The 13,133-nt window shown below is 36.9% G+C and overlaps 1 protein-coding gene across 1 annotated transcript; it reads right to left on the bottom strand.

Moving 5' to 3' along the window:
* Nucleotides 1-4,249: 4,249 nt before the first annotated feature.
* LOC148735766 (uncharacterized) lies at nt 4,250-5,734 on the bottom strand. The gene is made up of 2 exons (XM_088754020.1): nt 5,464-5,734; nt 4,250-4,649 (listed from the first exon to the last, which is right to left on the bottom strand). Exons 1-2 carry the CDS (start codon nt 5,712-5,714, stop codon nt 4,493-4,495), a joined length of 408 nt encoding a protein of 135 aa, XP_088610146.1. The 5' UTR covers nt 5,715-5,734; the 3' UTR covers nt 4,250-4,492.
* Nucleotides 5,735-13,133: the final 7,399 nt, after the last annotated feature.

The following is a 13,133-nucleotide window of genomic DNA, read 5'->3' as shown; positions in this document are numbered from 1 at the left end:
GGATTTTTCTTTAGTTATCCAAAAGTATAAGTTTCCATGATTGACTCCATGTAGAATTCTCAGAATCCTGATGATTTAAGAGAGAGATAAACATATTTGATTACTAATTAAAATTATTTACTACTTAATGTGAAATATAGCATGCATGCATCATACAGTGGATATTAAAAATCTTGAATACCCTTTGTGATGTTTGTGAGTGATGTTTGTGCGTGATGTTTGTATTTCAAATTATAATGTAATTTACGTGTGATGTGCGATCCTCGCAGTAGATAGCGCTATTTATGCAATAGCGAAAATCAGACCTGAAAAAAATCAGGCCTGTACGGGACTCAAACCACTGACCTCTGCGATACTAGTGCAGCGCTCTACCAATTGAGCTAACAAGCCAACTGGGAGCAGGCCGTTAAGTTGATTCGTAATAAACCCGTGAAAGTGATAAATGAGATGCAATGAATATATAAATTTCATATATTTTTGAACTGCGGTATTAGATACGTGTGATGTGCGATCCTTGCAGTAGCGCAATCCTCGCAGTAGCGCTATCTACTGCGAGGATCGCACATCACACGTATCTAATACCGCAGTTCAAAAATATATGAACTTTATATATTCATTGCATCTTATAATGTAATTTATGTATATGAGAACGATCCTTCGCAGTAAAGCACTATTTGAGCAATAGTGAAAATCAGACCTGAAAAAAATTTCAGGCCTGTACGGGACTCGAACCACTGACCTCTGCGATACTAGTGCAGCGCTCTACCAATTGAGCTAACAAGCCAACTGGGAGCAGGCCATCAAATTAATTCGATATAAACCCGTAGATGATAAATCAAACAACAACAAACATATGAAACATATGTGTGAACTGCGGTTATGAGACGTATATGAGAACGATCCTTCGCAGTGGTTCGAGTCCCGTACAGGCCTGAAATTTTTTTCAGGTCTGATTTTCACTATTGCTCAAATAGTGCTTTACTGCGAAGGATCGTTCTCATATACGTCTCATAACCGCAGTTCACACATATGTTTCATATGTTTGTTGTTGAATGTAATTTATGTTTGAAAACACAGAAACCAGTCAGTTGGAGTAACCTTCTATGTACAAAAAAATTGTCATGTGGGTACACATTGCACCAGGTAAGCATGGTCACTTTTGATGTCTCCATGTGTTTTTAAGTTATATACACAGAAAAGTTTAAAGGCACGGTTCATGCATATGTCTCTCAATAAGAAAAATTAACTATTATGAAAAATTAACTATTATTTATTTTGTCACTGTGACTTAGTGTAATCGGAAGCTGTTTCTGCAGAGTGCAGCCTGCTTTTAGAGATAAAAATAACCTTTTATTAACTATTGATAGTCACCTTATCACATCAGGTATGTTGTCACCTTCTTGTAGGATCACCATAACCATGCTTCTCTGGTCAGACCTGGCCTGGTGACACATCTAGATACACAAATTTATAAATTAAAGTAGAGTTAGATTTAATGTTATTTCTTTTGGTGTTATGATGCAACACAGTGCATTGTTGCAATGCATGCATTAGGACTATATGTCACCTAGAGAAATTAAAGTTGACAGACAGTAACTGTAGTATACTTTTCCAAATGGGTCTGTTCCTCAGCAAGTGAAATTGACATATGACAAATGTGGCTTCACAAAAGTTTACAGGCTATTTTTATTTCAAATGTGACTGCTAATATATTTTACTTCTCATTAACTCAACACATTGACACCTAGGCATGCTAACTGTATTTATTTACAACAGTTTCCTTGAAAATTGCAAGCCATCCGGGCAAACATAACATCGCTATTTAACACAAACCTCCTCATATGTTAAGTTCAAAAAGATTGGTAGGAGAATATCCTCATGGGCTGATGCCACCTCCATCAACACTTGTTCACAGTAAAGCACATCCCATGCTCTGTCCACACTCCATTGCACTACAAAATTATTATATTGTGGTCTACAAATAGTAGTGGTATTCAATCAAACTGTCATCCTTTAAGGACATCTGTGTCAAAATCTTCTAAGGGTTGGGTTTTTTCCAAACTCTTCTTCCATTTTCCTTCTTGAAATGACAAGTATATTTTAGACTCCAATTCCAGATTTCTAGCACTTTTGTTATTTGTTTTATGCAATATTATTATTGACAAATAGTAACGGTGTTCAATTGAACTGTCACCATTAAGGACCTGTGCCAAAATCTTCTAAGGGTTGTTGTTTTTTTTTTGTTTTGTTTCCATTCCCCAACTCTTGCTGAAGTTTGAAATATGAATCAGACAACTACATAGGGTATAAGCAAGGTTAAGCTTTCTATTTTAGGTTCAAATGCTACTTTTGGCATGAATATTGTTTTGTATCTGGTGGAAATTTATCTAATGTCATCATCCAGGGAGAGCCCTGCATGTAATTGCATTAAATTATTGACAATAATTCCAACATACCTTGATTATTCAGATCCAGAACTCCTAAGGAACTCATAAATTATTGAAAATATTATTGAATTATTGACAATATTTCCAACATACCTCGAGTATTCAGATCCAGAACTCCTAAGGAACTCATATCCTCTTCTACAACCCCAGCTTAAATGTAATGGCACAAAATTGAATGAATTTCAAGAACATTACTTATTGTGCATTACTTCATGCTACAAAACTGCACGAGTCAGTCAGTGTATCTGTCTATATCACACTGTACTCTACCATAATACTGAAGATTATCCTATTCTTCATCAACAGGAGACCCAATTGTTCATCTCTCTTGTTTTTCAATTAAATTATTGAGTAAATAAAATTATGTTCAAGCTAATCCCACTTTGGCTTTTTTAAGTGTATCTGTTTTTTAATCCATTTTATAGAAACATACCTGTTTCCCACTGTTCTATGCCAGTTAAATGACATGCTATAATAAATGTAAAAAAATATATGGTGTAAAAATTTCCTCCTTTTTGATTTAATTTCTTGATCAGTCTCACATAAATATTGTTGATTTACATCATACCTAATGTGTAAATCTGACTTGGCTTACTTTGTTAGGGCACTTTCTCAGTGTTAAGACTTAAAACACTGGCTTTTAATAGTGCTCTGTAAATTTGTCTTATAAATGGTATTACATGATACAATTTGAAATCATCTATGTAAACTATCTGCAGTTTTAAACTTGATTTCTAGTGTAATGTGCATGCTTTTTTCAGAAAATATCCTTACCCACCCCGGAGATAACTATTAGATATTCCAATCAGGATTGGGTTTTTGGTCTGCAATAGCCAAAGATCATGATCTTTTTTTTTTGGGGGGGGGGGGGTCATAGAGGAAAAATAAAAAAACCAGCATTTTGATGCTCTTTAATCATTCACCATGGTATTACCTGAGTCAACATTTACTGGGTTACTAGCTAAATAGCTCCTGTCGAGGTCACTGGTAGCCATGTCATCAAAAGCAGAAACACCATCTGTTCAAAAAAAAACACAACACAGTTTTGAATTGTGTCACATCATAATCATATACAGGCAGATGGGTCACCTGCTTCCAGTCAAGATGCAAATGGAAGATTGAATAAAAAACATTAACTAAGTTTATAACTAGTGTGGAAATCAATCAAACACTTACATTCACTTGTAGCATAGTTAATCGAGGGGACAATGTAGGATGAACAACACCACTTGCCACCCTTGCTTCATCACTGGAAGTCCCTGGCTGGATGACTGAGTTTGTCACACTTGGGATTGGGCTGAGCAGAAGGAAGGAAGGCTTGTGATTGGTTTGTGGAAGAATGGAGGGAGGCAGCATTGGAAGTGAGATTCATTTGAAGAGAGAGAGAAGGATGGTTGGGATTGGTAACTCCTGGTGTTGGTATGGACTCAGGGTTAGGGTTAGATCCTGAGATGAGAAATAAAACAAAGAATTTAAATCAGCCATTTGAATTACCATTAAAATAGTGGAAAGATGCAAGAATTACTTGTTTTTTATTGATAAATCTATGACAAACAAATATTGAAAATTTTTAAGAGGCAAAGATCCTTATTGCCAGTCGGCCAATCAATGGTAATGAACATTAAAAGGGTAAATATTGGAAAAGTCAGAATTTAAATATCAAAGTTTTTATTTCTCAGCAGATTAATTGGGTTATGTTGTTGCTTTTGTCTTTCAAAGACCACTGGTGATTTTCTTTTTAGTTGCAGCGAAAATGTATTTCCACTTCAAGGAGGCTGTTATTTCCAGAACGCTGTTATTGCAATTCGAACAGGCATTTGTGGGTACTGCAGCCATATATTTTACTCCACTACAGTTATATTCATGTCAACATGCAAATTTGCTAAAGACCAGCCTTTGCAGCACAGTTATCTTGTGGCTTTGCCAAAATTGGCTTTTACTATCTTTACTTATGGGTCACATGACACAGATGTGTATGCACTCAATGCGATCTTTTGGTGCTGACTGCAATGACACAAACCCTTGATTGATTATTAAAGTTTACACTAACCTCCATTTCTCGGGTGTTGCAAAACCATGTATATGCGCCTGGAATTGGAACTCCCCTTGCCATAAATTCTAAATATTTCCTTGGCGTCTGGTATGCCTCTGTAAACTTTTTCCATTTTGCTCCCACGGCTCGTAGACTTGTATAGACGAATTCTATGGAAAGGAAAGTTCAACATCGACACTACGTACAGTTTACAGTGGCTATATGAAATAACATTTCAATTCACTAAATAGTAAATAAAGTATGGGGCAAATCTAAATAGAGATGATCAATGATAAGTTTCTAGACTTGTTTGGCATGTATTATTCCAGTCCATATTCCCCTCTACTCCTTTACCCACTCCGCCTGCCTCAATGATTAGCCTCCTGTCAATCTGGAAATTCTAGTTGAGATTCCTGCTTTCCTTAAATAATTTTACCAATTGCCTGTTTTCACTGTGTAACCATTGCACAGGTAAAGTCAAGAATAGAAGAGATAAAAAAAGTTAAATATCGAAACAGTCTCGGTAAGATTCAGATCTGTGCGTAGTTTAGAGCGATAAGTATTCTGATCAAACTGAAAATCCGTTTAAATGTAAGTCTTCGAGTAACGACTGATAATTCCTTTCTTTTTTAATTTTGATGACGTTGCGTGAAATGACTCTAAATGGGGTGGATCAGGCTAAATTTCGGCCCAACCTTACACGTGTTATAAAAGGTGCTGTTTTTATATATTACGTGCACATTTAACTCCATTGCAGGCCTTACATTCGTAGCAAGTTCACTGCTCATACTTTGGTTTTAATGAATGATCCGAAGCAAATAGCTAAAGTATAAGTGGTAAATTTTGAATCCTTTGTCGCGTGGCTAAAATTTGAATTGTTTTGCTCTACCTGGGTTTTACGTGACCACACACTTCTGAGTTTACATTTAGTATTCAATTCAAACAACCTGCATGCGGGATGAAGTGCTTTGGTACTTAACCTACCTATCCAAGTCAACAGCCGCAAGTCCAGCAAAATTTTCCTTGACCAGCTCTTTTATCTTTGCACTCGAATAGTTGCCTCCAATTTTAATGTCTTTCACTCTACCCTCGCGATTCAGCAGTACCCACGGATTTCCACGCGGTGTACACTTCGCCTTTCCCTTCAGCCATACGAACACTTTACTCGTTGACTTTCCTATCGGCTGAGGTGACCCGCAATCGCTTCCAGAGCAGGAATCGCCTGAATCTCCCATGTTAGTATATCCTTGGTCAATTCAGTCAAGTGATTTATTGATGAAATCCAAACGAACAGGCCCTTTTTTGTTCTGCCTTAAAAGCACGAGTCCGGCACGTGAATAAGAAAACCGAAACCAATCAACTTCATTGTTGGGGGGGCCCAGTGGAGTAATATACCAAAAGACTATTTCCGCTATTACACATCACTTTTGTGTAAAGTAAAGGTTTTGAGCCTTCCCGAACCACTCAAGAAGTGGCGTTAGTTAGGGGTTTAAGTCTATTCGCACAGCTCTTTATTCCTTACATTTCGATTACGCAAAAGAAGAAAAAACCGCTGGCAGTGGTTTGGAAAAGGAAGAAGGTGGGAGGTGGAAAAATCAACCAGCCATCGCTCAATAAAATGAATAAGAAAGCTGATACCAATCAACTTCATTGTCGGAAGGGAGGGGGGCCCCAGTGGGATGTTATACTAAAACACTATTTCCGCTATCACATCACTATTGTATATAGTAAAGGTTAAGAGCGATAGAAATACTCGAAACTTTTCCAAACTACTCTAGAAGTTGCGTTAGTTAAGGGTTTAAGTGTGTTCACGGAGTGCGCAACAAAAAGAAACCGCAGGGGTTTGGAAAAAGAAGACAGTTGGGACATGGGCGTCCAAAGTAGTAAAGCTCACGTCTAGAGGAGAAATGTATTATTATTTCATGGAAACGTCACCCGTTGTGTGACCCGGTGTTAAGTTATTCGAGGAACCGTTGAGAATTTGAATGCGTTATAAGGAATGGGGAACGAAATATGGTCGATTTACAACACTAAGTATTCCGAAATACGAACATGTTAAACATGAGAATGACAAAACTTAGTCACTCCTAGTATGTCCGACGTGGTTTTTGGTGATTTCTGCAGTTTTTGCCTTGCTTTGTAAAGTCGTTTTAAAACAGGTAAAACAGTGATAGCATAGCCATCGTCTTCCCACCCCTTGAGTAGTACTCAAAGTGCTGATAAAATACTAGGCTAAGGACCAGTCAATGAGACAGGCATTACAAAAAAAAATGAAAATTAAAAAATTAATCACACACTCGCGATTCAGGAGCTAGCCTGCTATCACAACAAATTTCAAGGAGTTTGAGTTTGGTGATTATAATTTATTAGGTAGAATAATTTTCTGAAAGTAGTTTCTGAGGCATTTGTATATTCCCCGATCCTTCAAATTCTCGAGCCTCCCGATAACTTTACCGAAAGTGGTTTCTTTACCCCAAGACGAACTGCACTGAATTCTTTGTCCGATTTTTTCGCAGCCTTTGATGACTTTGATTGATTTAACTTGCTCTTATGTTTATTAGAAGTTTAAGAAATCGGAATTCCACTGTACTCTTTATCGCCTTGTTCCTGGCCTCAAAAACTAAATTAACCTAAATTACGTAGTTACTATATTGCGAGGCTTAAACAGGCAAAAAATTACCAATCACATTATCTAGACCTCGCCATTGCCTCCACATCCTATCATCAAGGTACGACTGAAGGTCATCACGTGCTATGCCACGCCGTGCCTTAATTGGAGCCTTCAAATTGGCCCACGCGGATTCTGCTTCTTAGGTGTGTACCCCTGCCAGAGAAAACCTAATTTTGAAAACAATTGTTTAAGTTAAAAAGGCACTGGGGACACAATACTAAAACAATGAATTGAAAAAGAATTGTCTTTATAATCGTAGATCTGCAAACACAACAAGTAATAATAAAGCTTTTAATTAAAATATGCTGCTTTGAAAAGATAACAATTACAATAGGCGCTTTAGCGGCAAGCTTTTAAATAAGAGAGAAAGGATTCTGCTAGTGCTTAGAGACTCGAGCAAAAAAAAGATGCTGATAATATAAGGTCAGTCTTCAGTTTTCCTAAAGAAACGGTGTCCTCAAAATGAAGAGGGAAATGGGAGACTAAAATGGCACAGTAGTGACAAGATGCTAAAAAAATGAATTGAAACAGACATGTCTTTATTAACATAGGTCTCCAAACACACAAAGTAATAACAACAAAGCTTTTAATTAATTAACAATGAAAAGATAAATATTACAAAAGGCACTTTAGCGGCAAACAGAATTGAAAGTATGCCGCCAAAGTGCGAATTGATAAAGGGTTCTGGAAGAGCCTTAGGACTCAAGCCCCCCAAAAAAAAATGATGCTAAAACAAAGATTCGTTTATTGAAAAATACTGTCTTCCAAAATAAAAGCTACAAAAGGCCCTTTAGAGGCAAAATCAATAAATTGAAAAAGGAGTCTGAAAGAGCCTTAATTAAGACTCAAGGAAAAAGAACTCAAGTGAGAAAGCACACTAGGTGATAGTAACAAAGGCTTTGTGTATTAAAAAATACTGTTTTCCAACACAAATTTATCTTACAAAAGGCACTTTAGCGGCACGCTGCAAGATCAATAAATTGAAAAGGATTTTGCTACAGCCTAAATACTCAAGGGAAAAGAACAGAAGTGTGGAAACACACGAGTTGATAGTAACAAAGGCTTTTTGTTTTAAAAACTACTGTTTTCAAAAACAAATCTTACAAAAGGAACTTAGCGACACGCTGCAAAATCAATAACTCGGAAAAGGATGCTGCTATAACCTAAGGAAGTTTGCAGATCGACCTATTTCAAAGATTTGTTTATTTAAAATTACTGTCTTCTTTAGTGGCAAAATCAATAAATTGAAAAAGGATTCTGCCAGAGCCTAAAGACTCAAGGAAAAAGAACTTAAGTGAGAAAACACAATGGGTCATAGTAACAAAGGCTTTGTGCATTCAAAATACTGTTTTCCAACAAAAATTAATCATACAAAAGGCACTTTAGCGGCACGCTGCAAGATCAATACATTGAAACTGAAAGATTCTGCTAGAGCCTAAAGACTCAAGGAAAAGGAACTCAAGTGAGAAAAACATTAGGTGATAGTGACAAAAACTTTGTGTATAAAATACTGTTTTGCGAAACAAATCTTACAAAAGGCAATTTAGCGGCATGCTGCAAGATCAATAAATTGAAAAAGGATTCTTCTAGAGCCTTAATACTCAAGAGACGAGAACACAAGTGTGAAAACACAATAGTTGATACATACCTACATACATACATAGATAATTTATTTGGTAACGCAGGTTGGTTACTGGCAGCATTAAGCTGATGTGGACCTACGACAAATCTAGCTTCTATTTAAGTAAAGTAATTACAAAAAAAAGTAGAAAAATCCTAGCATAAATTAAAATGTGAGTAGTGATTCAAACTGGTTTATAATCTTAGCATAAATTTCAATAGAGGTAGTAAGATAAAATTCCTAAAAATATTTACAATTTACCAAATCCTTGTTGCCAACTAGAGCAGTTTGATTAAAAGATATCTTTTCAATAATTGTTGAAAGAGAACGGAGTTTGTTCTTAAATCTCTTATTATCCTCTACGTTCTTAACTGAACGAGGCAAAGAATTCCACGCTATTGCAGACCTATGTCTAAAAGACAGTCTTCCAACATTAGAGTTTGGTAGCTCCAGAGTTAGTTTTAAATTGTCCCTCATATTTCGTATATTTGGACTTTTCCTAATAATTGTTACAACCTGCTCAGGATTGATCCCATAAAAAGCTTTGTGTGTCAGAGAAAGGAGCCTCATCTTATAGAAATAACTTATGGATTTCTAAGAAGACGGTATCACTGATTGGGAATTAGTACCTCCGTGTTGTTTGAAGATAACCTTGGCAGCCCTCAGGTGAATTTTCTCTAAAACACCTAACTTTGCTTACCCCATACAAAAAATTCCATAAGTGATGCTTGGTAAAATTCCCTTAAAATATATGGACTCCAAGATATGAGAGAGAGGGCTTTTGAACCTGCGCAGTTGCTTTACCTTCTTGACCATAGATATTGATAGATCTTTGATGTGGGGTCCAAGCTTAACTTCTTGTAAATCATAAACCCAAGATAGTATGACTTGTTGTCAAAGTTAATGGCATGACCAACCAGTTTGACTGGTCTTAAAGGACCAATGAAAGCATTACGGGTAAGAAGCATAACCTCAGTTTTATCGGGATGAATTGTTAAACGTTCCTGCTACACCACTTAGCTATATCAGTTAAATAAGTTTGGATCTTAAGGCTGACATCATCAATGGAATTGCCTATACAATATAGAGTTGTGTCATCAGTAAACATTTCCATCTTTCCACAACTAGGCACTTCAGGCAGATCATCGACGTAAATACTAAAAAGCCTGGGGCCAAGTACTGTCCCTGGGGTACGCCAAACTTGACGGTCACTTCATTAGATCTTTGCCCCTTAACCTCAACAAACTGTTTTCTCTCAGATAAGTAATTTTCAATCAGATTGTTTTGGTTCCCTGATAATCTAAAGGCTTGGAGTTTGAGGGCCATCGTGTTATGACAAATGTAATCAAATGCCTTTTTTAAAGTCTATAAACAGTACCCCCACAGTTTTGTTTTTATCCAGTTCGTGTCTCCAAACTTCAGTCAGGTGCAGCATTAAGAGTTCTGTTGACCTGCCAGTTTTAAAAATCCACTGGCTTTTGTTGGACTTATTAAAATGGCAGTCAATGGAATCTCCTGTTATGCCCTCGTACACTTTGCTAGGAATAAACAATAGAGAAATAGGCCTAAAGTCACCTCTTTAAGAGCTATGTAACTTTTTGGGTACAGCTTTCCCTTTACTCAGCTTCCATCGAGGAGGGTAAATTGGGGATTTTAAACTTACTTCCATCACATAAGACAGGCTAACTGCTACAGCATCTCCTTCAAGTTTGAGTCCCCTTGAGGTAATGTTGTAAGGGCCACATTCTTTTCCAGGCTTAACTCTTTTATCGATCACCCTTTTAATCTTGTGGACATTAAGTTGTACTGGCTCAATAGTAGGTGTAATTTGGTAAATGTGCTGATGTTCATTACCACTGGTATCTGTTAGAATATCATTTGCAAGCCTCTCACCAACTTTAGAGAAGAAGTCATTGAAACTGTTAGCCTTGTGTTTAAAATTTATTGTAATAATTCCATCCTCATTTTTAATTGCACTCACATTGCCTTTTGATTTGCCATGCATTTCACCGGCGTACCAACCTCCAAAAGTCACCTGAGCTCTTTGCACTTTAAAATTTAACTTTCCAATATTCAGCTTCAGCTTCTCTCGTGATCTTAGTTACAAGATTACGTTTTTTGCTATACCGTTTCCATGCATCTGTATCACTTGGGTTCCTTTGAACTTTTCTTAACAAGACATATCTCCTATTCATCTCCTTGATGATATTGCTATTCATCCACTTCAGTCCATTGGTGCGAACCTTTACTTTACAGGATTTTAAACGCTCATTCATTATGTATTTATACAAATACTCACAGGCCCAAGCAACATAACCCACATCATCAAAAGTTCCACAAATACTCCAGGGTGATGTATCGAGGTCCTGTCTGAGATGGTCAGAGTTAAGGCTCTTAAAATAAGTCACTTATTTAATCACAGGACTTGACTTTTGCCTTCGCAAATTCACCAAAGCATATTCAAGATGGAGATCAGAAATCCCTGGGTCATGACCGCTTGCAAGTTTCACCTTGGATTTGTTGGATGTAAAGATCAGGTCTATGGTTGTGTTTGAAGATTCCGTAATCCCACTCGGTTCTTCAATCACATTCTCTAAACCAAAATGTGTAGCCACTTTTAACAAGCGCTTCCCCATACTTGTTTTGATATTGGAGTCAAAGTCATCCATGATCATAATGTTGAATATTTTCAACCAAAGATCGTCCAAGATTGCTTGGAGCTTGTAGAAGAACTTACCGTGGGTTGGAGGACTGTAGAAGGTTCTTGTAGAAGGCACTTTAGCGACACGCGATCGGAAAAGGATGCTGCTATAACCTAAAGATTTAGGAGAAAAGAAAACAGATCTGCAAACACATTACGTTATACTAATGCTATTAAAGCTAAACCCCAACGTTGTTTTTAATCTGTGCCACGAAAGAAATAACAATAATGATAGCATGAAATAGAGCTTCACGACTTCTTTTAGTTGTTGAACTATAAAATGAAACGTACTGTGTTAATGATAAACGAAGGAAAGAAAGATGAACGAAAACTGAAAGAAAGCTGAATCACTCAAATATACCTAAACTGTGGAAAAAAGAAAAAAAAAGGCGAAGTGTTAGTGACCACCCAAAAATCCAGTTTTGATGCCGGGCTATTTCTCGTTCGCATTCTTTTCGCTTTTTTTTTTTTTTTAAAAAAAAGATGGAATGTCTACGAAAGGCAGACTATAATTTTTTCTTTAACTGATAAGAACTCTCATTGATCTTGTTATTTTCTTGTTTTTTTATTTCTTGTCTTTTTCGTATGGCGCGAACCACATAATCTCTGGAATTTTAGGAAATTTGCAGTTCGACCAGAATATGGTGTTTCATTCTTTTTCTCTTTCTTACTCTCCTTCTTTCTTTCTCCCTTTTTTCTTTATTTCTTTCCTCGAAAACTTCCCGAGTTCACAAATTAAACTCGACAATTTTTCCAGAACATGACCGCTCTCGCTCGCCCCAGGCTCCTTCCCAAATCGAGGCACGATTGCAAAATCGAGGCTCGATTGGAAAATCGAGGCTCAATTGGAAAATCGAGGCTCGATTGGAAAATCGAGGCTCGATTGGAAAATCGAGGCTCGATTGGAAAATCGAGGCTCGATTGGAAAATCGAGGCACGATTGCAAAATCGAGGCTCGATTGCAAAATCGAGGCACGATTGAAAAATCGAGGCTCGATTGGAAAAACGAGGCTCGTATGTCGAAGCTTGGCAAAACGAGGAATCGAGGTCGTTTTTGATCAGGGGCTTTTGGGCTCGTTTCCCGGAAACCTTGAATGATCCCAACTTTCCTCTTCTCAATAAGCCTATCCACTTCAAAAAACTTCCCTTTACTTTTTCTGGCAGTGTCATACAAAACAACACACGATATTTCATTAAAATCCTTGTAATTTATGATCGAACGCTGTTGCTGTATGACACGTCAGCGCACGAATCCAAGCTTTGTAATTTATTTTCATCACGAGCAAATTTTAAAGGAACTGTAAAGGATCTGCTCTTGAAGTGTTTAAACTTGTGAACCATCAGAACTTTTAAATCAGTGAAGTGAGAGAAAACGATAGATGAAGAAATAAAAAACCTGTGACCGGAATTCATGATTAAACTCCACACTTCGGCTATAATTTCTTGCTTAACGAATTATGTCTTGCCAGCTGCTCGAGCTAAGATGAAATATTTATAACACTTTCAAGTTGGTTTATTAGGAAACTTCAACTTTATCCGTAAGGTGAACATATTTACAAGAAAAATTGATTGAATCCTGCAATCCTGCAAGGGATGATAAATATTTGATAACAAGTTGAGAACTTAAGTTTAGTATAGTGAGCGTCATTTGTCACATTAAG

The sequence above is a fragment of the Stylophora pistillata genome, chromosome 3 (assembly GCF_964205215.1).
Source record: "Stylophora pistillata chromosome 3, jaStyPist1.2, whole genome shotgun sequence".
In the NCBI taxonomy this organism is placed as follows: Eukaryota; Metazoa; Cnidaria; class Anthozoa; order Scleractinia; family Pocilloporidae; genus Stylophora; species Stylophora pistillata.
Note: the sequence above shows the minus strand (reverse complement) of the source record. Positions and strands in the feature narration are given on the sequence as shown.

Bases quoted from the DNA above. Each gene is read 5' to 3' on its own strand.
- LOC148735766 (XM_088754020.1), bottom strand. From the start codon at position 5,714: ATGGGAGATTCAGGCGATTCCTGCTCTGGAAGCGATTGCGGGTCACCT. The intron at 4,650-5,463 runs GTAGGTTAAGTA...TCCTTTCCATAG, and splicing joins GCGGCTGTTGACTTGGATAG to AATTCGTCTATACAAGTCTA.